The 24,229-nt window shown below is 42.8% G+C and overlaps 1 protein-coding gene across 3 annotated transcripts in view; it reads right to left on the reverse strand.

The window, feature by feature from the left end:
- Window positions 1-18,747, reverse strand: part of LOC123020848 (macrophage mannose receptor 1-like) — a 24,399-nt gene extending 5,652 nt beyond the window's left edge. The window contains exons 1-5 of one of the 3 annotated variants that reach the window (XM_044425040.1): window positions 18,704-18,747; window positions 13,487-13,652; window positions 11,257-11,389; window positions 3,167-3,568; window positions 348-521 (exon numbers count right to left, since the gene is read on the reverse strand). In XM_044425040.1, the coding sequence (XP_044280975.1) occupies window positions 348-521; window positions 3,167-3,568; window positions 11,257-11,389; window positions 13,487-13,612 (835 nt within the window). In that variant the 5' untranslated portion in view covers window positions 13,613-13,652; window positions 18,704-18,747. The remainder of the gene's footprint in view (window positions 1-347; window positions 522-3,166; window positions 3,569-11,256; window positions 11,390-13,486; window positions 13,653-18,703) is intronic. The other 2 variants (XM_044425041.1, XM_044425042.1) reach the window with 2 other exon arrangements.
- Between the last annotated feature and the right edge of the window lie 5,482 nt (window positions 18,748-24,229).

Here is a 24,229-nt window from a genome sequence, read left to right on the forward strand (position 1 = left end):
GAAGAAAGAAAGAAAGAAAGAAAGAAAGAAAGAAAGAAAGAAAGAAAGAAAAGCAGTAATAAGCCACTGGGAGATACTGGTTTTTCTGACACCTTGAAGGAGCTGCCATTAGTTGCCAAATGTTGACTAGCTGTCAACATGGGAGGGTTACGAATGAAAGATAATGACTGAATTCAAACAACACAATAACTCACACCAAAAGACTGGGTTGAGTGTGAATTGTCATTGAGCTGTTGAAATGTGGGTTATGGTGTTGTCTGGACCCAGCTGTGCTAACACACTGTGGCTTGTTAACCAGAAACACCCCATGCTGACACCCAAGCAACTCTAAAATCAACAGAACTTACAATTCAGGGGGCAAAAGCCATATTTTTTGTCTGTATCGTAGTTTCTTGTGGTTGCACACCATCGCCAGTTGTCTGACCTGCCAACAGTTGTGCACTCAGCATACCAGTTGCCATCGTACTGGAAGGGGAACACACACGGCGCCCCTTCACTGTTGCCTTTCAGGGTAAACATGTCTGTAAAGAAAGAGAACAAACCCGTTGTGTTATCCTTGGCCTGCCAGTGGGTGGGTTGACACTTCTGTACCTGGCCCAGGCCTGCAAAGGCAGGGGCCAGAGTGCAAAAGAGCCCGGAGCAAGACATTCAAACCCTGCTGCAGCCCTGAAGTGCCCCTTTCTGGTTTTGGCAAGCACCTGTCCTCCAAGGATACCTTATAGAGAAACTGGTAGACAGTTGGCAGAGCTGTGTAAGATTTTAAAACTCTTCTGGCCTATGTTAATGGTGGTCTGGAAGGTCCCCCCACCCCCTCCACACTAGCTTGAGAATGAGATTGATGGAAGGCTGCACTTGGCTAGATAGCTGGCAGTTGCAGTAGAGAAGTTTAGGGCAGGCTAAAAATCATACTTTGGTGAATCCCTGAGGCCTCTACTTTGGGTGAAGGGAGGCTTCCGTGTGCATTCGCTTTTAAGACTGGCAGGGATGGGCAACTTACGCCCCCCCTCCCCCAGATGCTGGATGCCAAGTTGCATGAGGCCCAGCCACCAGAACCAAAGGTGGGGAAAGAAGTGCGTTATAACAGAGGAGCTCCTAGAGAACCAGAGACTTGCCACAGCTGCCCTATGGCTAGAGGGCAGTGGAACGAGACCTCCATCTGGGGTGTGTCTGACTCTCCCAGTCAAAACTTGGGTAGGGTTGATAGGGTGGCGCTTCAGGGCAAGGCTCTGATCCATCGTGCCTTGAACGAAGACTGGCCGCTGGCCTTGAGCCAGTCCGCATCTCGCCCAGGAAAGGCAGGCAAGAAAGGAACGCGGCTCCTTTCTTTAGCCTGTTAGGGGGCAGCCTGGCAGAGCACCAAGGTAAATATTTGAATACTCCAACCACAACTGCACAATGAATAAATGCTGTTGCTATTCGAATCTCAACAATTGACTCTAGCTTCTTTATTACTGGACCTGGGTGCAAAGTGTTGGATCTAGAGTTAGTTGTGCTTAGAGTAAACCCAATGGAATAAATTAGACTTCAGTGAATCATGATTTCTTTTGGTTTAAGTACAGCTAAATCTGGATCCAACTCAGAAGTTCCAGAAGTTTCTGCCTAATAGGTTTAAACTTTTATATGTGGTTTCATATTCAAGTCAAGATGAACTGAATTCCTGCTGTCTTCAATATGTCTATTTGAAGCATTGAGATCTGGAGGGTACATGTGCCATTTACACAACTGGATGCTGCAGTCAGGTTATACTCTCGTATTTCCTGTAATATTGGCCTAGCAAGCCTTAGGCAGTCATCATTCCTTACGCTCCAGCAATGCTAAGAGGCATGCATCATGATTGTGTAAATATATACTCTAAAATCAACCTGTGGTTATGACCATCTCAACCCTTTTATGATAAACATGCTAAGAACTCTCAAGAAGTGCCGTTTCCTCCCATTTCTGCTCTCTCCTAAGACCTGTTTCGATGCCAGGTTTTTCCCTTCCTGGTTTTACCTGGGATAGGCGGGAGAAGTGGAAGAACTAATTTTGCTCCTGCTTCCCTGGACAATGACATTCATTTGGACATCGGGTCTTCCTGAGCTAGCCAGATAAGATTGTTCTAACCTGATCCCACATCCAAACAGGATATCCCCCTGTAGTAAGGAAAGAAGGGAGGGACAGCAGCATTCAAGCGAAAGGGTCACTCCTGATTTCTTAAAACACTAGTTGAAGCAGGATTTTAGTATCGGGCCTCATATCCTTCCACATCATATGGCCATTTAAATACAGTTCCCCACTGCACACTCCAAATATACTCTGGAAGGGTTGGGGTTTTCTAGGGAAGAATTTGGGTTTTTCAGGAAGAGGAATATGAGGAAGAAGAGAAAACCATAGCATGCAAGCACCCAAAGAACCAAAGGGACCCTTGGAGTCACCAACAGCTCACTTGGTAAAATGAGAAGTACTCTATTTGTATTTAAGTTATAGCAATCATACCTAAGTTTGCATCTGTGCAGATGAAATAACTTACACAAATTGTATATAAACCTATGACTCCTTTTTTATTCAGTTTTGGAGGTGCGGGTCATCTGAAAATGGCTACCCCTCTATCCATAACATGTAGCACTGAATCCAGGCCCGGTCACTTGTACGGCGTACTTCTTGGAATCAATGGGAATTTGGTTAGTGTTGAGTATAAATGTAACCCCACATGTGAATGTAGAAATTTGGATCTGCATTACAGCTTTTTTAAAAGAGAGATTTCATAAAATTGGGTTTATATGCACAAATGGATGTTTACATACTGAATCAGTTTCATGGTAGATGCTATCTAACACTCACGCAATGACCCTTCCCCAAACTACTGCCTTCCAAATGTCTTGGACTTTAATTCCCATCAACCCTGGCCAGTCTGCCAATGGAAAAAGATGGTGGGAGTTGTAGTCTCTGCAGATCCTCAGGTTGGGTACTTCTGCTCTAGTTGTTGATTATGCCAACAGAGATGTACATATAGACTGACCTTTTTCTATACATCTTCATCTAATGTTTGTTTCATTTATATACTGCCCAATAGCCGAGGCTCTCTCCTCTCAGGTGATACAAAGAACTGAGCTGGCCCATAGTCAATGACTTGGCAAATTAAGTTGTCAGTAACATGATTAAAGAGAGACATTCACAAAGAATTTACCTTCATAGCCACGGGAGCAGAGATCGTCTTTGGTTCCATAGACCTTCCAGCGACTCCATGCACCTGAGCCATGGTACAGCATAATTCTTTTTTCATTTCTGTTGCCATAGTTGAAATATAGATCAGTTCCTTGGATGGCAAAAAGTGTATCATTTCTGCATTCCCATTGCTGGAGGGCACTGGTCGTGTCACATGGATACAGAGTCACGGGTGTCCAGCTGACCTTTGTAGACACTCCAAGGCATAACTTCAAAGAAACACTTATCAGCTGATGTTCAGATATCCATCTGAATTTTTGTGCCACGTTCTTGTAGTTGCAGGGGCTACTAGTGACATAGTTTGATGTCTGAGCTTCTACACACAACTTGTGGTCTTGATTATATATTAAAAAGACGCTTGTATCTATATTAGAAAAAGTAAGGGGAATGTAAACAAGGGCAAAGGAACTGGTTAAAAAAAACTGTGCATGCTGAATCAGACATGAAGAAAAGTTACTTGCACCTGTACAGGTTTTGAAATAATCTTCAGAGGCTGTCCTTACCGGTCTGCCACCAGGATCCATAAGCATGGCAGGCATGAGAAACAGGGCCTTCTCAGTGGTGAACCCCACCCTGTGAATTGCTCTGCTAAGGAACACAGAGTTGCCTCTTCCTTTTGCTATTTTTAAAGGATTTACAGCTTACAAACATATTTGTGCTTCTCGAGCTCTTAGATGAAAAAGCTGTATGGTGTTTGCTGCAATTAGATATCTGACATTTAAGTATACATTAAAAGGTGCTTAAATTTAAACTGCTTTTATAACATGATGTTTAATTTTACTATAAACTGCCTTGAGAAGGCTACAGTCTTGAAAGATGGCCAATAAATTTATTAAAGAAATAAACTCTTGGTCCAACCATGCGCATGTGCAAAAAGGGCAAATAAAATATTGCCATTCAACCATGTTTCCAAAATATGTGTAGAAGCAGGTCTGAAAGTGCTTAGACAAGGAAAACAGACTGAATATGACCCTGTCAAAGTTTAACAGGACTGCCTGAAATACCAAATTAAACATGTGGTCAACAGCTAACAATTACAGGTTAGCAAAGTGTAACCTGCCATTGTCACTAATTCCAATGAAGACTGCGCCAGCAACACCATCTTCAGGGCAAAGTGGGAAAAATACTTTGACCCCTTGAAACAGGGTAAATCAGCACCTTCATGAGCAGAATATTTGCATGCCCTAAACAAATATAAAGATTGCCTTGCCACGTGCATGGGATACTTTCTTTCCCTTTTTTTTCAAAGAGAAGATGCCTTATAGCAGGGACTAGCAACTTGTGGGGAACAAATGTTTTGGCTTCTAGCTCCTATCAGGCCTGGCCAGAAGAGTCAATGGTGAATGATGATGGTAGCTGTGGACCAAAACATCTGGAGAGCTAATAGTTGTCTAACCCTGTCTTCGAGTGAGAGATGATGATGATGATGATGATGATGATGATGATGATGATTGTGCTTCTATCCCACCTGTTTTCCTCTTGTGAGGAACCCAAGGTGACTTACAGGGTTCTATTTTATCCTCAGAACAACAACCCTATAAGGTAGACTAAGCTAAAAATGAGTGACTAGCCCAAAGTCACCCAGTGAGCTTCCAAGTGCGGGCTAGAACCCGGATTTCGCAGGTCCCCACACACACACACCTCAATGGGTATCTAGCAAACTATTTCCTACACCAAAGGCAAGCTGACCTCAGGTTGGCAGGATCTATTTTTATGTTTTTCCTACAGTTCCTTTGGTGCACCAGCTCAAACCACATGCAAACTAATGAGGGGATATCTGGGTGCAAAACGGTGGTTCAGTGAGAGCCAGTTAGCTGTGTCACATTCCATGAGGAGTAACTTTCATGTACGGTGCAACTACATTCGGGTGCTGAAGATCAGGGATTCTGTTACAGAAGATTAAAACTGTCCACTAAAACTGCACGAAGAGCCATTCAAAACCACCTAATTTATATTCTACTAATGAGGCAAAAGGCTCTTAAACAGCTTGGAGGGAGAAGCCTTTGCCAGCCTCCTGCAAATCAAAGCAGCTGTACCAGTAGATCAATCTGTCTACTCCCCACACTTGGTTTATGACAAAGGGTAGTAAGTTTCTGCAGGGTTTCTCCTGTGAGGTTAATTCCCATTCCCTGCAAATGAAGATAGTCTTAATCTGAACTACATCTGTCTGTCATATATGCATGACTCCACACAAAATAGTACTGCATTTTATGTTTGTTGCGGAGGAGCAACTGGTAGCTCATGTGCAGAAGGATAAAGTGGAAATTAAAGTTCTCCTGCTTCAGTTGAAAAGCTGACCTAGACTTATCTCATCCACAAACTGGTTTCCTCCTCTTGTCCTCCTTGGCTTCCAACCCTTTAGGAAGCAGCAGAAAGTTGATGAGTACTGGAGACACAAATTCTTGCTGTTTCCCAGTCAGTTTTCCTTACTGACAATACAAGGAAATGTACAATTATCATCAGTGGTGATAAAGTGTTGTATAACATTGTTGTACCAACAATTTAACCAGATCTATGTAAACTAAGGCATGCCATGTTTGCAATGTTTCTAATTTTATGGTATGCATAAGACTAGGTTAAAAAAGCAAAACAACTACTCAAAATAGTATAAATAAATTAACGGTGCAACTTGCTAAACCAGGAGTAAGCAGATCTGGATCTACTGGTGGATGTCTAGATTATGTCTAGTGGATCATCAGGATTTCTGATTTCCAACTGTTTGACAACAGCAGCAACAAAATCACTGTCCTCCCACCTGAATTACACTGGTAATATACAGAAAGCCTGAAGTAACCCAGGAGCAAATGTGGCTGTACAAGATTTGGGACCTCCATCCAGTTCTGGTACACAAAACCAATTCCTTCTGCACCAGGCTCTGCCTGTTGGGTTTCAAGGTTCTAGATCCTGTCAACTTGAAGTGTCTACTCAAGGGTAAGTCTCATTCAGTTCAATGAGTTTTACTCCCAAATAAGTGGGTTTAGGATTATAGGCCAAAGCATTTCCCCAATTGCACTAACCTTGCCAACAGAAAAGAATACCAACTTTCATTCTTTCTTCCAGGGGAAAAATGTTTGATGATAAAGTTTTGATATTCTCCAAAGCAAACTTTCAAGTGTACTTCCTACTATATGGAGTTCAGAATTTTACCTACAACCAGCATGCTACCTTTGCTTTTTGTGAGATTTGGAGAATACTGAATTCAGTTGCTCTTTTCTAGGAGCCTACATGGGGGGAAGAGGGTTTCCACCAGGACTTGAGACTTAATTCTCTGAAGGATCATCCTCTCTGAATATAAAGCTAGCCACCTTTGCTCCAGCTGCCTGATTTTTCTGTATGGTCCACGGCAAAAAGAGTCAGTGTGGTAGAGCGGTTAAATCTACAGGGCTGGGAATTGGGAGATCTCACTTCTAGTCAGCGCTCAGCCTGGAAACATTGGGTGACTTTGGGCAGGGCTCAGACCTTCAGTCTCACAGGTCTGTTGTTCTGAGGATAAGATGGAGAGGAGGAGGAGGAAACTTATGTAAACCACCTTGAGTTCCTCAAAGGGGAAAAAGGTGAGCTATAAATATAATGAATAAAAAGACTAAAAGGTCCATTCAGTCCAACACTCCATCCACACGGTGGGAAACCAGCTGCCCACAGGGTCGCTTGGCAGGATGGGTGCATGGTCTCCACCTGTTCCTCAGCCTGGTGCATCCAAGTGCACCACTTCTGGTAAAGGAGGTAGTCCCTAGCCACTGATAACTTCCTCCTTATATGCTTTGCCTACAATGGAGAACACTTTTACGAGGGATCACTATTTCTCCTTTTCTTCATCCCAGCCTCCTGTGCCTTTTAGATGTTTTCTGAGGGGCCTTAACATAATTAAAATTCCTAGCTTTGAGGCTGGAGGCAGCACTCCGACACCACCACCCCTCACACTCTGCATCTTAATAGGATTGCACCCTAAACGAAATATTTGCCGACCCCCCCTTCCCTGTTTCATCTTGGGACCTTGCACATGCAGAAAATGCTACCATTCCATCAGCTCCATTCTTCCCTCTCTGTCCTGCTTCACAGCTGTTTTAGAATGCAGGTCGTGGTGAGGGAGACATGGAGTTTTTAAAATAATTGTTGTGCTTAAGTGCACAGTTCTACAAAGATGGGGGTAAGCCCCCAAATTTGGAGGCTTCTTTCCTTTCTTGTTTCTTTTTCTTTTCAGAGATCGCTTTTTCAATTTTTGAAGTGACAAGCAGTGACAGCCCTTTCAAAGTGACCAAGTGGTACATTGGAGGAGATATCATTAGTTCACCACCTGGAAGGAAGGACGGAAGGGAACTGTCAGAAATGTGTAAACATTTCATAATTAGTTCAGCAGTTCAGAGTTGCCAGAGGTGCGATTCTGACAATCCTACATGTGCAGCCTTGCCTACTCAATATCCTTATAAATGCTGGCTGTCAAAGCAAGCCCCGTACATGAACATGGAGAGAGCTGGACTTCAAATGCATTGCTTTCACTTGACAGCCGTCAGCTTTCAGGTGGCAAACTGAGAAGTATATAGCAAAGCTTCAGGAATATTTTGTTTGTAAAAAGAGTAGCAACTACATCACCCCCTTCACAGTAAGTTCATCTAGGTTTTAAATTTGGATCTGACTTTTTCTCTGCTGCCTGTCTTTTCTACCCTTTCCAAAGCCTCTTGGTGCTCAGGAAAGTGCCATGTGCAGCCCACCCCATCTACAGGACTTTTGAAAGGCTACCTGCTGTCTTTTTCTTTGACAGGGACATATGCAGCTTTCATGGCTACATAGGGCTGCAAAAACAACTTTTTCACGCATTAAAAACCATGTTTTAAAAGAAGCCCTTACTTTTGATAGCTGTCAAAAGTAACTGTGCCCATGGAAGAATAGCACTGGCTAAAACGAATATATTACCAAAGCTGTTGTTTTTATTTCAAATGATTCCCATAAAAATTGATAGAAAGTTTTTTGATGATTTAAATTTTCAAATTTCAAGATTTATATGGAGAAAGACGAAACCAAGGATTAAACTAAAAATACTTCAGGAGGCTAAAGAGAATGGGGGCTTTGGTCTCCCTGATTGGATGCTGTATTATCAAGCTTCTGCCTTAAGGTGGGTAAAAGAATGGATAAATAAGAGAATCTCGTAACTTGAAGGGCATGATTTGCAAATGGGCTGGCATGCTTATACATGGTATGAAAAGCCTAAGCTACATGGCTCTTTTTTAAGCCACTATATTAGAAAATCATTAATGTCAGTGTGGGAAAAGTTAAAGGCAAAATTGTATAATAAATTGCCAAGATGGCTTTCACTTATGGAAGCTTTTGTATATCTAAATGCATTGAATTTTGAAGGGATCATAAGATATGATGACATTCTGGATAAGGATGGAGAATTGAAATTGAATCAAGAAACACAAGAACAGGGATCTAATATCTCTTGGTGGCATAAGGTGCAGATACAATCAAGATATGCTAAAGACTATAAAATGTGGGGCTTTTACAAGGACTTAACAGCATTTGATCAAGTGATGCTTAAATCAGATGAGCAAATGATTAAAAGACTATATAATTTCTTACTCAATAGGAGAATGGAAGATGAACAGGTTAAGGAAACTATGATAACGTGGGCAAAAAACTTTGGATATAATATTGAATTAGAAAAATGGCAAAAGCTGTGGGAGAGAAATATTAAGGTAACATTAGCAACTTCGTACAAAGAAAACCTGTATAAAATGTTTTATAGATGGTATCTGTCACCAAATAGATTAGCTAAGATGTTTCCAAATATGTCAAATCGATGTTGGAAATGTAAACATAAATTGGGTACTTTCTATCATATGTGGTGGACTTGCGATAACGCGAAAAAGTATTGGATTAAAATACATAAATGGCTTGAGGAAATGTTACAAAAACCTTTAGCTTTTAAACCTGAAGTCTTCTTGTTAGGCATTATACCTGTTGATATTAGTAAACAAGAAATGTATTTGATTTTACATGTAATTACTGAGGCGAGGATTGCATTTGCTCAACACTGGAAAAGTGAAGAACCACCCATCGACGGATTGATTCTAAAAAAGATCTTGGACTGCACAGAAATGGATAGATTGACTTTATCATTGAAGGAGAAAGAAGATACTGACTTCTGTCAAACTTGGGACTCTTTTTATTATTGGCTAGAGAAACGGGATTTCGTATTGATTTAAATATGTTTTTAAGTTATCATAAATGAAAAAAAAATGTGGGGGCTGACCCAGCAGGCCTGATGTTTTTGATGATTGATGTTGTTTTTAGTTTTTCTTTGTTTTTAGGATCATAATTTTGAATAAAACCTATTATAAAAAAAAGTAACTGCGCCCATAAATGTTGGTTCTGTTGCCACGTCCCCTGGGATTCACGTGGGAAGACTGAGGGGGTAGAGAGAGAATAGACAGCCTGCGTTGGGCTCTTTTCTCTGCTGAGTGCATCATGGGTTGTTCACAAAACAGCCAACCCTTTGTGGCTTATTGCTGGGATGGGCTGTCATGATTTGGAATGCTCCAGATGCATGTTGAGATCCAGTAATCACTGCTGCGGTTGAGGCTGTGCTTTTGACAGTGGTGGCCGCCATCACACACAAAACTTTGCCCGTTGGCATACTGTGCTTGGAATTCTTTTTCCAGACTCACAATAATTCACACAGGCATTCATTTATTTCAACAGCCAAAGCTGTCTGGGAGGTTCACAAAAATTAAACACTGCAAAACTCTGTTGCATGCAGAGTCCAGTGCATGCTGACAACCTTCACACATCTATTCCCAAGAAAAGCTCTTGTTTTGCCTTTTTCCTCCAGGTCTCTTTTTGTTTGACTCCAAGAGCTCATTCTCCATTTTAGTGGCCAGGAGAGGGAAAGCAACTAAGTTAAAACTGGGTCACTGTGAAGACTTTTATGCTGTGCCCACTATTTAACAGCAACTTTGAGCTGTGAAAGCAGCTGCATCGGTGTCTCTTTCTGGGCACTCCTGAGCTCCAGGTAAATCACCTAAATTCCAGGTCTCATGCATGGAATATATATGTTGAGGTTCTATGCAGAAGAGCCTATCAGCATAAGTTGGAAGTAAGACCAGCTATGTCATCTCCGTTCCTCTTCCACCCATTAATCTTGCACAGGATGAATCAACAATGTGCTGTTTGGTTCATTTTGCTTTGTTGTGGCTTATTTTCCAATCAAAAGTAAATGAGAAAACCAAGAGACTACAATGAACAGGAAATATCCTCAACCAAACAGAACATGTAGAAAAGATGCTATACTAACAAACAAGTACCCCTGCATTAGATTTAGCACTCCGTAAAATGATGGCAAAAATACAACAACGTCCCTACAGTTTTTATATTGTGACTCTGAAGGAAGACACACACGTTTAAACAAAAGATGTTGCATCTCTGCCATGTACACAGTTCTGAATTCTGCAAAGATTTCATGCTGCCCGATGCAGAAGTTCTGTTTAGTACAGTTGGGTTTACTCTGGAATAAATAGGTGTAGAATTGTAGCCTTAGCACTTTCAAACTAATCGCATAAGGAATAAACTGTTCTTGCCTTCAAAGCAAGAACAAGGGAGAACTATGGAGTTGTAGAAAAAATCATTTCTTTATCCCCAGTGCCAACAGTTATAAATTTAATCGCAGTACAGCTGTCTCCTGTTAGTAAACATCTTCCACTTTATAGCTAGGTAAAATACATTATGGATAGGCACTGAAGGCATGCTGCATTTAAAGCAGGAGCAGAGTACACCCAAACTATTTCTAATTTTCATAGAATCATTCAGATACAATTATGCACATTGAAACTCACAGAGTTAAACATCCGGCAGGCAAGAACACCGAGCTACTGAAAACCCAGCAGGGCTTTTCAGACAGACAGTGCAATGGTAACAACATTCAGCAACATTCTAATCCTGCTATGATTCAGTTCATGACGCTAAACAGCAATCTGAATGCCTGAATACCTCTGTGATCGCGGTGCCATTTGAAACAACACAGCCCCATTCTTGGCACAAGATCCGAGGTGGACTTACCCACTACTGAAAAGGCGCCATGAAGAGATGAAAATAAAATCAGGAGCAAAGGAAGCATCATTGTGAGTGGTGGGCTACTTCTCCGGCCTTCCCCCAGAATATACCATGCACGGGCCTCTTTTTGTAAGGTGTCCTGTTGAGACCAGTAAGGAAGAAAGTCTTGCTCATTTCTGAGAACTGATAGTTCAGGGAGTGCTTTCTGGTTGTCCAGTGATAAGGAAATGCCGGCCACAGGGTGCATTTTGAAATAACAGGAATTCACAGTTCAGACTCTGCTTTCCTCAGCTAATTTCACTGCTGGAGGAAAAAGGAAGGAAAAGCTTCCACAGAGCTGCAGGTGATAAAGTGATGAGTATTCAGCAGATTTTATTTTATATTTGCTGGGAATTCTTCCCATGAATGTAGGAAACAGAACAGTTGTTCAGTGGTTTCCAATCAGATTTTTTTGGCAAACACGGGTAAATTAAGGAAGACAGCAATTGTTACTGTATAATCAGGAGTCAAAATTTAAATGCAATGTAAACAATACCATACCATATACCATATTTTGCAAGTGCAAGATAGAAGAGCCATTTCTTAGATCAGTTTCTTCCAATCTGATGCCTTCCAGATGTGTCAAACTACAACTCCTGATGATGATGCTGAAAGTTGGGGTCTAACACATCTGGGGGGCACCAAGTTGAGGAAGGCTGCCTCCAGATGAGACTGTAGTGGGTTCTCTGGTGGGAGACCTGTTTGAACTGAATGGGGCCTAAGTAGAGGTCATGACTAGTCCTTTCCCTCCTTTCTCCTGGTTCCATAAAACTCAAGATATCCCTTTGAAATACAGTTCAATACTTTTAACTCCACATGTGAAAAACAGCCTTCTCCCAAGGGTGGAGGAGAATCCTCTGCTCATGTAAGAGTTGAATCCCAACTGGAAACATCCCTGCAGTCCCTCCCTTTCAGGAAGGCTGCTGGCTTCACCCTTCTGGGAGACTCACCCTTGAAAAGTTTGACAGCAAGAGTGACCAAGCCCCTCCTTCTGAGCAGTTCCTCTCTCTGGACACCTCCTCAATGGGTCAAAGACCAAGCCCTACATCTGCTCCTGCTCCCTTCCTGAACACCCTTCCGTCTCTTTCAAGACAGACGGACTCTCACGCTCAGTGCGAGCATCCTCACTAAGTAGCTTTGAAGGCGCTTCAGAGGTGCAGCCCCCGCTTGCTCCTGCCCTTCCTCCTCCTCCATTTCCGAGGCTGATGATTCTCACTGCACAGCCTGCAATGAGCAAGAGACTGGCTGAGTCTCCACCATAGACATATATAAGGTTGTCCTGGGAAAGTAATGGCATGACCTAATTTTACGACGAGGACGATTTTGTTGTCACTGTATGCTCAGTAGGTTGAACTGATAGGCTTTCTATGGCCACCTTACTGCTCCTACCAAAAAGAAATGAAACTCCGGTTTCTAAAAACTGAAAAACATATGCGACTGATCTGGCTACTGCAATAGTTGGACCTTAGTTTCCATTGCATCCATGGACAGCAAACAGCTTTGGTCATCCTGCTCGATGATCTACACGAGCAACTGAAAAAAGGAACTTTTCCTGATTATTCTGCTCAGTCTCTCAATGTCAAGTTCACACATCACTAGAAGCCATGGTGAATTGTTGGTTTGTTATGTTGTCAAAACCCAGTCGCACATTTTTTTATTTATTTACTTAAAGTGTTTATATGCCGTCCAATACTAAGAGTCCCCGATGGCTTATGAAAAAAAATTCAGTACAGTATATATATTTCCCTGAAACTACAGAGTTTCAATGGTTTGTTCCAAAATTTCCATGCTTCTCCATGACTTCTTTCGACAGCTGGACCCAGAAACTCTATTTGCCCCTCAGTGGTGAGGAAACACCATAGAGTCTCACAGAAAGAACAAGGGGTTGCCCTTGGCATCTGAGCTCTACTACCCACAATTCCCTAGCAACACATACATATCATCACTGCCTTTGTTCCTATTGGCAGAATGATGTGCCTGTCATCCTGTTCACTCCCTGAAACAGGGAATGCATGGATGGAGAAAGGGGAAATCATGCCAACAGTGTTTGTTTTAATTAAAAATACCTATGCAGTGGATGTGTTACCAAGGCATTGAATCAAATCCAGGTGGGGTGAGAATTAAATTGTCCTAGCCAACAGAGTAATTTACATTGTATTATAATCTTAGTTGTCAGGGTCTAAGGAGTGATTTGTACCTGTGAGTTCTCAGTGAAGCTGGACTCAAGGATGCCAGGATAGGAACCGGGACCTGTCAGTCCTGTACAATAAGGGTGTGATGGCTGATGGCTGGAAGCTGCCACCTTGGTGTGGAAGATTGACATCACTCCATAGATCAGTCAAGCTGGAAGGGGGATAAAGGATCTGGGGATTGAGAGGGTCTTTGTCATTCCTCTGAAGACAGGATCTTTTGCTCCCTAGCCAAAAAGCTAGACTCTGCATGGAGCAGTCTTATTTATTTATTTTATTTATTAAAACATTTCTATGCTGCCCCTTGCCGAAGCCTCGGGGCGGCTCACAGCATAAAATAAAACACAATAAAATACAAAAATAACAATATAAAATTAACAATATAAAATAAATAACAATATAAAAGAAGTCGCCCTGGCCAGATAAATAAGCAAATATTGTTAACAATTAAAATGACGTTTAAATAAAAAGGTCTTCACCTGGTGCCGAAAAACAAATAACGACGGCGCCAGGCAGACCTCTCTGGGGAGCGCATTCCATAGATTGGGCGCCACCGCAGAGAAAGCCCTCCTCCAAGTACTCACCCTCCTAATTTCCTTCACGGAGGGTTCCCGGAGAAGGGCCTCTCCCGCAGATCTCAAGGGGCGGCCGGGCAAATATGGATGTAAGCGCTCCTTCAGGTAACTAGGACCCAAGCCATTTAGGGCTTTATAGGTCATCACCAACACCTTGAATTGGGCCTGGACTTCAATGGGAAGCCAGTGAAGCTGACGGAGGACTGGAGTCATGTGAACATAACGCCCAGTCCCCGTCAGCAGCCTGGCAGCTCTATTTTGAACCAACTGAAGTATCCGGACCGTCTTCAAGGGCAGCCCCACGTAATGTGCGTTACAGAAGTCAAGGCGGGAAGTCACCAGCGCGTGTGTCACCGTCGCCAGGCAGTCGTAATTCAGGTAGGGGCGCAGCTGATTAATCAGCCGAAGCTGGAGGAAAGCGCTCCTCGCCGCCGCTGTCACCTGAGCTTCCAATGAAAGCTCTGGGTCGAGGAGCACTCCTAAGCTACGGACCTTGTCCCTAAGAGGGAGTGCAACCCCATTCAGGACCAGGTCAAATCCACCCTCTCCAAAGCCCGATCCGCCAACCAACAGGACCTCCATCTTGTCTGGATTGAGCTTCAGTTTATTGGCCCTCATCCAGCCCATTACCTCGGCCAGGCACTGGTTCAGTACAGCCACTGCCTCACCTGGATTGGTGGAAAACGAGAGGTAGAGCTGGGTATCATCAGCGTACTGATGATTCCGCAGCCCACACCTCCTGATGACTTCTCCCAGCAGTTTCATGTAGATGTTAAACAGCAAAGGGGACAAAATGGACCCCTGCGGTACTCCATGGCATAGCTGCCATGGCGCAGAGCCATAGTCCCCCAGCACCACCTTCTGGAATCAGCCGTTGAGATAGGAGCGGAACCACCACAAAGCAGTGCCTCCGACCCCCAATCCCGCTAGCCTATCCAGAAGGATACCATGGTCGATGGTATCGAAAGCTGCTGAGAGGTCCAGGAGAACCAACAGGGACGCACTCCCCCTGTTCTTCTCCCTGCACAGGTCATCGTACAGGGCGACCAAGGCAGATTCAGTACCGTGCCCGGGTCTGAAGCCGGACTGAAATGGGTCTAGATAATCAGTTTCATCCAAGAGTGCTTGGAGTTGTCCCACCACCACCCGCTCTAACACCTTGCCCAGAAACGGGATGTTGGCCACAGGTCTATAGTTAGTGGCCATCTCTGGATCCAGTGACGCTTTCTTCAGGACCGGTCGGACTACCACCTCCTTTAAAGGGGCAGGCACCCGACCCTCCCTCAGAGCAGCGTTAACCACTTCCAAGATCCAGGTCCCAATCCCGTGCTTGGAATTATTTATTAACCAAGGCGGGCAAGGGTCCAATAGGAAAGTGGTGGGATGTACTCGTCCAAGCATTTTGTCCACATCATCGGGCCGCAATAACTGAAATTCATCCAGCTATTTTGGACCAGACGGTAGCATTGGTGTCTTCCTTGAAACTTCTGATTCATTAGTGGAGTCCAGCTCGTGACGAATCTGAGTGATTTTCTCCCTGAAATGCCTGGCAAAGTCGTCACAGCGGGCCTTTGAGGGTGGAACCGGATCTTCCTTAGGACCCGGGCGAACCAGGCCTTGCACCACTTGAAAAAGCTCCGCCGGATGGCATTGTGAGGAGGCAATGGAAGCGGAAAAAAACTTCTTTCAGTCTGCTGTGAGGAGCTAGGGCTAGCTTTCCTGTTTTCTTTGTTCTGTGGGACAGCAAGGGTTGGTGGGCCCAAGGAGTGGGGCTTACTCTGTGCCAGATCTGTACCAACTTGCCACTATCCACTTCCCTTTTCTCCTTTCCTTTGTAAAACCCTTTCACATCCTTTCCCTCTTATTTCTGAAAATGCACTACTTTTTTATTGAATTACTGCATGAGTGAGCCGTGCTAACGCTGGTATCTTGACCACAGGCTTGGGCAAGAAGCTTGTGGTTGGCAACCGCTGGCAAGGAGAGGCACAGCGGGGAGCCTCCTCTAGTGTCACAGGCTAGGAGGAGAAAGAGGGAAAACAAAATTCGAAAGCTCAGTGGACCAGTCAGGAAGAGGTGGCTGAGCCCCATAGAGAGCAATGCAATGCAGAAGAGGATTTTGCTTGTGCGAGCTACTGAGATGCATGGCGAAAGCAAGTGGATGGAGCATGGAGTGTGGAAACCACATAGCAATGGGAACCCTGTTTCCATCCATGTGCTGTGGAAACAGTGTGATTTTGCTAGCCATGACATACAAACCTAGCCAATGGTTTTTGTTACTGTGGACTGTGATATCATCCTTGAGACCCTTGTTCCATGATGGTTCATGTCCTTCCCACATAGTAGTTTCCACCTGTTGGGAATCCCTTGGGGTGAAGGGTTTTGAGGGATTCCAGTTGTTGGCGATTACATGAGGAGCTAGCTGAAACTGGGGGTCAGACTAGACGGGCCAGGAGCCATCTATTTTTTTCTATGTTTCTATGGGTACGCTACCCATAGCACTAAAGAAATCTCTGAAGAAGATTGTCCGCAGGTTTAGAAATCAGCACCATCAATATGCCTGTGATACTGAGCTCTCCCTTTTCCACCTGCTGAATTAAGATAACATCTGGGATGCAGAAGCTCAGGGTTCCCCAGACAGCTGTACCCTTTTCCCCTTCCCCTTCCCAATGATCACTGAACATTTGTGGCTTTCTGCCATTTGGGCAGCCCCCTTCTCTTTCCAAAGGCAGAAATGCCTCTCTAAGGATTCATTGCTTTAAGCTTACATATGCTGGTATTATTGGCTACTGGTCTTGACAGTATTTGGCCACCAAGAGCTTTTCCAAAGTGGAATTAAACTTTTGAGTTGAAAGAGGTTCACCACCCTGGCATTACTGGAATCACCTAAGAAGATGGGATACTGGAGGAACTGATGTTGATTGACTTGATCTGAAATAATTTTTGCAATGATGTTCTCAGCTCAAAAGCCAGTTGGTAGCATTTCAAGACTTAAACTGAGACTTGGGAAATCCAAATTCTAGTTTCCACTCAGCCATGAAACTTACTTTTTGCCAGTCACTGACTCTCACCCTAACCTACCTCAAAGGGTTGTTGTAAGGATAAAAATGGAGAGGAGGAAGATTATGAAAGCCAGGATAAAAGGTGGGAAATAAGAGTGGGATATAAATATGATGGAATATAATAATAAGTAAAAATAAATTAACTAACATTTAAAATGCATATTATAGGATAACATGCACTTAGAAATAGTTACCATGAGCAAAAATATGTAAGTGTACATTTTGTGCTAAAGTATATTCAAAAATGCAAACTAACTTTTACTTGTGTCCTTTAAACAAGAAGAAATGAAGCAGAGCTTAATGTGGAAGCAACTTAAAAATGAACACCTGTGATCCTGCCCTCCTAAGAAAGGCAGAAACACAGAACACAGAAACAGAGCAAGTCAGAAGGGGCCTCCCAGGCCATCTCATTTGACCTCTGGCTCCAGCCCACTCCATTAATGACATGCCTACCAAGAAGATAGTTCAGAAACTTTAGTTAGTCCAAAATGCAACTAGTGCAAGTAAGCAGTAATTCATGGCAATAAACAATACCTACGCAGAGCAAGCACATTTCATCTATGCTAAGAGGTCTCTACTAGCTCCCAGTTTGTTTCCAAGTATATCCATGTTCTGGAGGCCTTGTTGTTTGATGTTGCTGGAATCTGCAGCCAGGTGCTTAGGCAAATACTGATCTTGCTCAGCTGTTGCTAAGAGCTCCTGTCAGGGCTGTTTAACCTCATCCATTCCGAGGGCCACATTCCATTGCAGAGTTGCAACAGGGGCAGATTCCAAAACACCAAAAATATAATTATGTTGTCATTTAATGCTGTTACTGCCAAAATCCCATCCTTGGGAGAGGCATTTTCAGTTTTTAGAAAGGTGGAAAAGCTGCAGAAAAGCCAAGAAACCACCAAAGAATCAAAGATGGCAGAAAAGCACGTGGGACCGTTTGAGGGAAAAATTTTCCCCTGACATTCTGCTCTCCGGCTTATATCATGTTGCTTAAGTGGATCCTGCTTTTAATTGCTATTTGGATTATAACGCTTGGCAATATGCAGGCTTTATGGAGCCATTTTCAGTCTGGCTAGACATTTTCATAAAGAAATGATTCAAAATAGCCTGGATGCTGAAGTGAGGGATTCTTTTCATGATATGTAAAGAATTTTATTTTTTGTCGTGTATTGAGGTAAACATGTACAGTGGTGTAAGCACTATTTTAAACTTTATGTTTCCTGTGCCAGTGACACGGTTGACAGGAACAGAAAAAGCTCTTGTCCTTCATGGAAGATACGGCTGTCTCCTTCCCTAAGCTAAACCAGCCAAAGCTATTGTTTCACATAAATTATAATGTACATATATTTGCCTTTGTATGTAAGAGTTCTGAACTTTAAGCAGTTTGAACAGAATGCATATCAAGACAATAACAATACAGTTTTAATGCAGGATGCCCAGCCCCTACCCAAGCACTTAAACTCCTTCCAAGAAAACCTATAAAACTGCCCATGGTTCACTTACCTTTATTTTAGAGAAAGAAGCTTGTCTAGCATGGGCCAGTGAATTTGAATTATGTACGCAAGTATTTGAATTATGTACCACAATGTACACTCACTTTGGAAAGGAGAAAGGCGGGTCAGTATTCCTCAGTATTCCAAGAGGAGCAATTTTATCATTTAACCAGCCTTTGGTTGTGTGGGGATAGTGTCAATTTTCCCTGCCAAGCCTCTTGTTTTCCAAATTCCCCCTTGTGTATTGGGGCCTAAAAAGAAGAAAAGCATCATTATGATCTATAAGGAATGGAATGCAGGAGAAAATAAATATAAAATGTAGTTTAGTTTGGTTGCATACAGGTAATTTATCCTGGTCTCTGTCCACTTCAAGGCAGGAAAAACATAAAGAAGCATAAATGAATTGTGTTAATCTAAATACAAATAAAGACCCATTCAACTTAGAAATGTATAAAGAAGAAAACAATATCAGTATCTCATTTATAGAAAAAAATCATAATGAAATATATTTTATGCTAGATTGCATACTGCATTGGATCCAGACTTTGTCATACTTAGAATAAACCAACTGAAATCAGTGGGATCCAACCCAAAGTTTTCTGCTTTAGAGTGGCCATGAATAAATTCATTGTAAGAGTGGAAAATATTCCATATCAGCCTCACTAATCTGAATATAGAAATAGCTGAGAAATATGTTTTCCAGGATAGTGCCAAGAAATTCCAAATGAAAATAAATTGGAAGAGTCAAACCGTTTGTTATGTTTAGCAAAGATTCTATGACCTTTGCTGAATCTCACATAAGAAATACTAATGTATAATGAATTTACATAACTTCTTGGCCATCAATGAGTTTCAAAGAGTTGTAAATTTTTCAGCACTCTGTTAAATAGAAAATCACCTTTCCCAGACCTCTGTCAAAGTTTAGCTGGGAAAAACCTACATTTCACTTTTTTAAGTTGTCCTTCCCCTCCATGAAAACCCCCTATTGTTTAAGTCAAATGCAAATTCACACAGGATCAATCAGATGATATTAAATCAATCAACCAAGAATTGTCTAATAGTGTTTTAACTTTATATATAATGCACCAGGTCAGAAGGAACATGAAACAATGGCAAGGTGACTTTGACTATGAAAAGAAAAGCAGGAACAAAGAAGTAAAATTGAATACAGATTTCTTACTGTAGATTAGAGGAATTAACTGAAGGACAAAGAATCCTGTGACATCTTGGAAACTGGCAAATTTATTCTGGCACTGTGTTAGTCTTTAAGAGACCAAAAGATTCTTCGTTGTTTTTGCTGCAAACTAGCTAGCAGACTGGCAACTGAAAAAGAAGCAGTCGATGTAACATGATGATATCATGAAATCCAATTCATGATTTCGTTCAGATGCATAGGAGGCATTGGCTTGACTCCAAAGGGACCCTATCAGCAGGAGATTTTCTGCACCCGCCAACACTTATCCCTGCCACACCAGGGAGCGCTGACCCCCCAGGGGGGCTTTTTGTCAAGGACAAGTGCGAAAGGAGGCACTGGGTCTTTGGATACAAGCCAGAGTTTATACATTCAACGTGCATCCCCCTTCCTTAGCTTACTGTACATTTCCTGTCCTTTTTTATCAGTTCCTTTTCATCCTGTCCTCATTTCAGAGGATGTTTTGCCCTAGGGATGCAAGCGAGCAAAAGTGTACCATGAAATGCCTGCTAAAAGCCTGAGGCTGTAAGAACAGCTGTAGACTAAAGATGGGATTCCTGATCCAATCAGGAATCTGTGTGGCAAGTCTAGCTTCCCAAGTACACCTTACAGATACTAATACTTGCTTGTCCTTTGAAGGTACATCCTTAGATATGCTAATAGATTGCCTGTCCTGAAAGGTCTTTCTGTATTGCGTCCACCTAAACCCCATTGAATCCTTTTCCCCCCAATGTGCCTCGAGCATATTGTGTGCAGTGATCCCCACCTGATTCCCCATTCCCCCTCCAAATTGTGTATGTAACGATAGTTATAAAAGCATCATGTTCAGATGGTAGCCCCTTCAGGGACTGCTAATGCCTCTCCTGTAAGTCTGAATTAACTATAAATGTTCTTTTGATTGTACACCCCCAGTGGTCTCTCTTTGAATGCGTTTTTCACTCCCGTCAACGACTTGGATTTTATATGCCCCTATGCAAAGTTTATGTTTATGCATATTCTTACAAATAAAACGAGAGACCTGCTCAAAACACCCCAGGGCTCTCAAATCAAGACGTCTAAGCCACTTTTCTTTATACTGTTTTGTAATAGTTCACGGTCTTTTGTCTGATGGATTCCTTTATTCTGAGATATTTTGTTTCATTTGTTGAAGGTATACCCCCTCTTTCATAAAAACTTGGGGTGCTTTATGGAGCCTGCTCATAGGCCATGAGGATCTTTGTTCTGGGGCTCATTTTTAGATGTATTTGAGAAACATAAAATGGTCCCACGATGTGTGATCCACAGTTTTAAAGATATGTTTTAAAGATATGTCGACTGTGCATTAAAGGACAAGTTCTGCTGTGCACAGACAATGCTTTACTTCACAATCTGCCTCTAGGCAGCAGCAAGAAGCGGCCAAGGCCCCTGAATTTGATCTTCAGCTACGCCACTGGCACAAAATGCCTGCTAGTGGTAGAAATATTGTAATACTTTGGGTGCAAATAAGAGAGACATTCTGTTAAGAAACATACATACAGAGGGTGGGAGAAAAAAACAGGCAGGTGTGGGAGGAACACACTTATACTAAACTTTTAACAACAGCCTCCTCCAAGCTGGTGCCCTCCAGATGTTTTGGTCTACTACTGTGTTGGAGAGCACCAGCTTGGGGAAGGGTCTTCTGTGCCCTCATTTCACAGTCACACCCACACAACAGTGCAACTCTGCACCTGCCCTGACCTTGCCTGGGAACTAGCTGTTCTTAACTCTGACTTCTGCATAGGCCTGTTGCTCTGTAAGTGTTCACACGCATGCATTTATGAGCATGCGTGCCGAGACAAGAGACATTCAAAAAGCGTCCGGACAGCGTCTGAGTGGGTTGGTGTAACTTAGTGTCCTGAAATAGTAGGGGGTTGGACCCAATGGCTTTCCAGTCCCTTCCACCTCTACAATCCTATGATTCTATGATTTGATGATCATCAGACACATGTTTGTTCATTTTAACAGGCAGAGGTGTTTGGAGGAAAGCTGGACCCTGAAACATAGCAACAGTAGCAAGTTATGTTGCCAAAATCTTAACCAGACATCCTCCACCAGGCAAAAACAGAGACAACTGGTGTTTGTGCAGTTCCTGCTCATAGGAATAAAAGAGCAGGCTCGCAGGATCCAGTCAAGGGCCAATCATCCTGTTTTCCAAGGTGGCCAGCTAGATACCTCTGGGAAGCCTTTGAGCCGGACATGAGGTCAAGAGCTCTCACCTGCCATTGTTTCCAAGCAATGGGATGGAGGTAGGATACAGCCATCATAACGAGTGTCCATTGACACCCATGTCCTCCATGAATTTGCCTAACAGCTTTCCAAGCAAGCCAGGTGGGCCACCATCACTACATTTTGTTCTGGGAATTCTACCATTTAACCTCATTCTTTGTGAAGACATACCAGAGTTCATTATTATGATTGTCATTCGCTACATTTTATCCCAGCTTTTTTTTTTCTTGCAAGGAACTCAAGTGGCTTACAAGCTTCTCCTCCTCCTAATTTTATACCCGCAGCAACAAATCTGTGAGGCATGGTAGACTGAGTCAGTGACTGGCCCAGAATCACCCAGTGAGCTTCATGGCCAAGTGGGGTATAGTACCTAGATCTCCCGAGACCCAGTTGTAGGACATACCTGGCTGGTCACATCCCAAGCATCACCAAAGTAAATTGGAGCATCCCTCATGGCCAGAGATTGAGCAGTCTCCCACCAAAAATCCCAGCCCAAGCTCCAGGTAGCCCAACCCCCCAGGTGAGCACAGGAATCACCTGTATTCAAATGTGCCAATCAGCACTCACAGTGGGAATTTCAACCCAATGGGCATCTGTCATCACAACCTGGTCAGCAGAGGTATACAAGGGAACTGCACCAAGCACTCCAGCTCCACAGCCATTTTGCTGTAATCAAACTTATTCTTAAGAATAATAAAACAAAGTTAGGCTCCTCTCAGTCTTACAATTCTTAATTGGGCAAAGTGTACCAGGTCCAGACCCCTGTGCCCTTCACAGTCTCACTCCTTTAACCAGTGCACAAAACTGCAGCAAATTTTAGGGCCTGTTAATTATTTTAATTCATCATTCTGCAAATCATTTTTCAAGCAAATTGAATAAACAGGCCTCCTTGTTTCCATGTAAAAGAATTTTTTCAGTAGGATGATATTGCATTAAAAATGCACATGCATTTGATATTCAAATTATGCTGCCATATTCTCACATTCTCACACCTCAAGGAAATGGGGAAATTTCACAAGAAAGCTTTATGCTTTGACAGCACCATGCGGCCATTACACAGGAAGAAGGTAGTAACAATTTCTGTTCGACAACATATGAATCCTTGCCAAGTTCTGCATGTGGATGATGACTAACCTTGAAAAACAGAAGCATTGTACAATGTGATGGAACATTTATCTGAGCAAGGAAACAGATTTCACTTTCCAGCTCCCGGGAGGCTATCATCTGAATAATCATTATTCTTTCATGAAAGTAAATACATTGAGCTTCTTCAGGTGAAAGCATTTATTGCAGTGCAAAACTCTTTAAAGGAGGATTAATGAAGGAGCTAATTAGTGGGCATGATCAAAAACTATCAGGTGGGTCCCTGGTTGGCTACAGAATCAGACGCAAGGAGTGCTTGTCAAAGGCACCTTCCCAAACTGAGGAGAGTTAACAAGTGGGGCACTTCAGGGTTTAGTCTTAGTCCCAGTGCTCTTCAACATTTTTATTAATGATTTGGATGAGGAAGTGCAAGGAATGATTATCAGATTTGCAAATGAAGCAAAATTGGGTGGGATGGCTATTAAGCAGAAGACAGAAACAAATTCAAAGTGATCTTGATAGGTTGGAGCGCTGGGCTGAGAACAACAGAATGAGCTTCTGTAGGGATAACTGCCAAGTTTTGCACCTAGGAAAAAGACAGCAAATGCATCATTACAAGATGGGGAATTGTGAGAAGGATCTTGGAATTATTGTAGTTCCCAAGTTGAATATCAGTCAGCGATATGATGTGGCTGCAAACACGGCAAATGCTATTTTAGACTGCATTAATAGAAGTATCACTTCTACATTCCATGAAGTGCTAGTTCCCCTTTTCTCAGCACTCTGGAGTTCACTTCTGGGGACCACAGTTGAAGAAACAAGCTGGAAAGTGTTCGGAGGAGGGTGAAAAGGAGGTTGAAAAGGATGGTCCAGGGAGTGGAAATGAGGAAAGATTGGATGAAGTAGGAAGGTTTAACCTTGAGAAGAAAAGATCAGGGGACATATGACAGCATCCCTCAAGTACGTGGAAGGTCAGGATCTCTTCTCAGTCATGCCAGAGTCATGGGATGTTGGGCTGGTTAGTCCTTCAGTCGGCCATACTGCTGCCAGTAGATAATCAAGGATATGAATGAATGAATGAATGAATGAATGAATGAATGACACTCTTGCT

This window comes from Varanus komodoensis, unplaced genomic scaffold (genome assembly GCF_004798865.1).
Source record: "Varanus komodoensis strain SLA01 unplaced genomic scaffold, ASM479886v1 scaffold15, whole genome shotgun sequence".
Taxonomy (NCBI): Eukaryota; Metazoa; Chordata; class Lepidosauria; order Squamata; family Varanidae; genus Varanus; species Varanus komodoensis.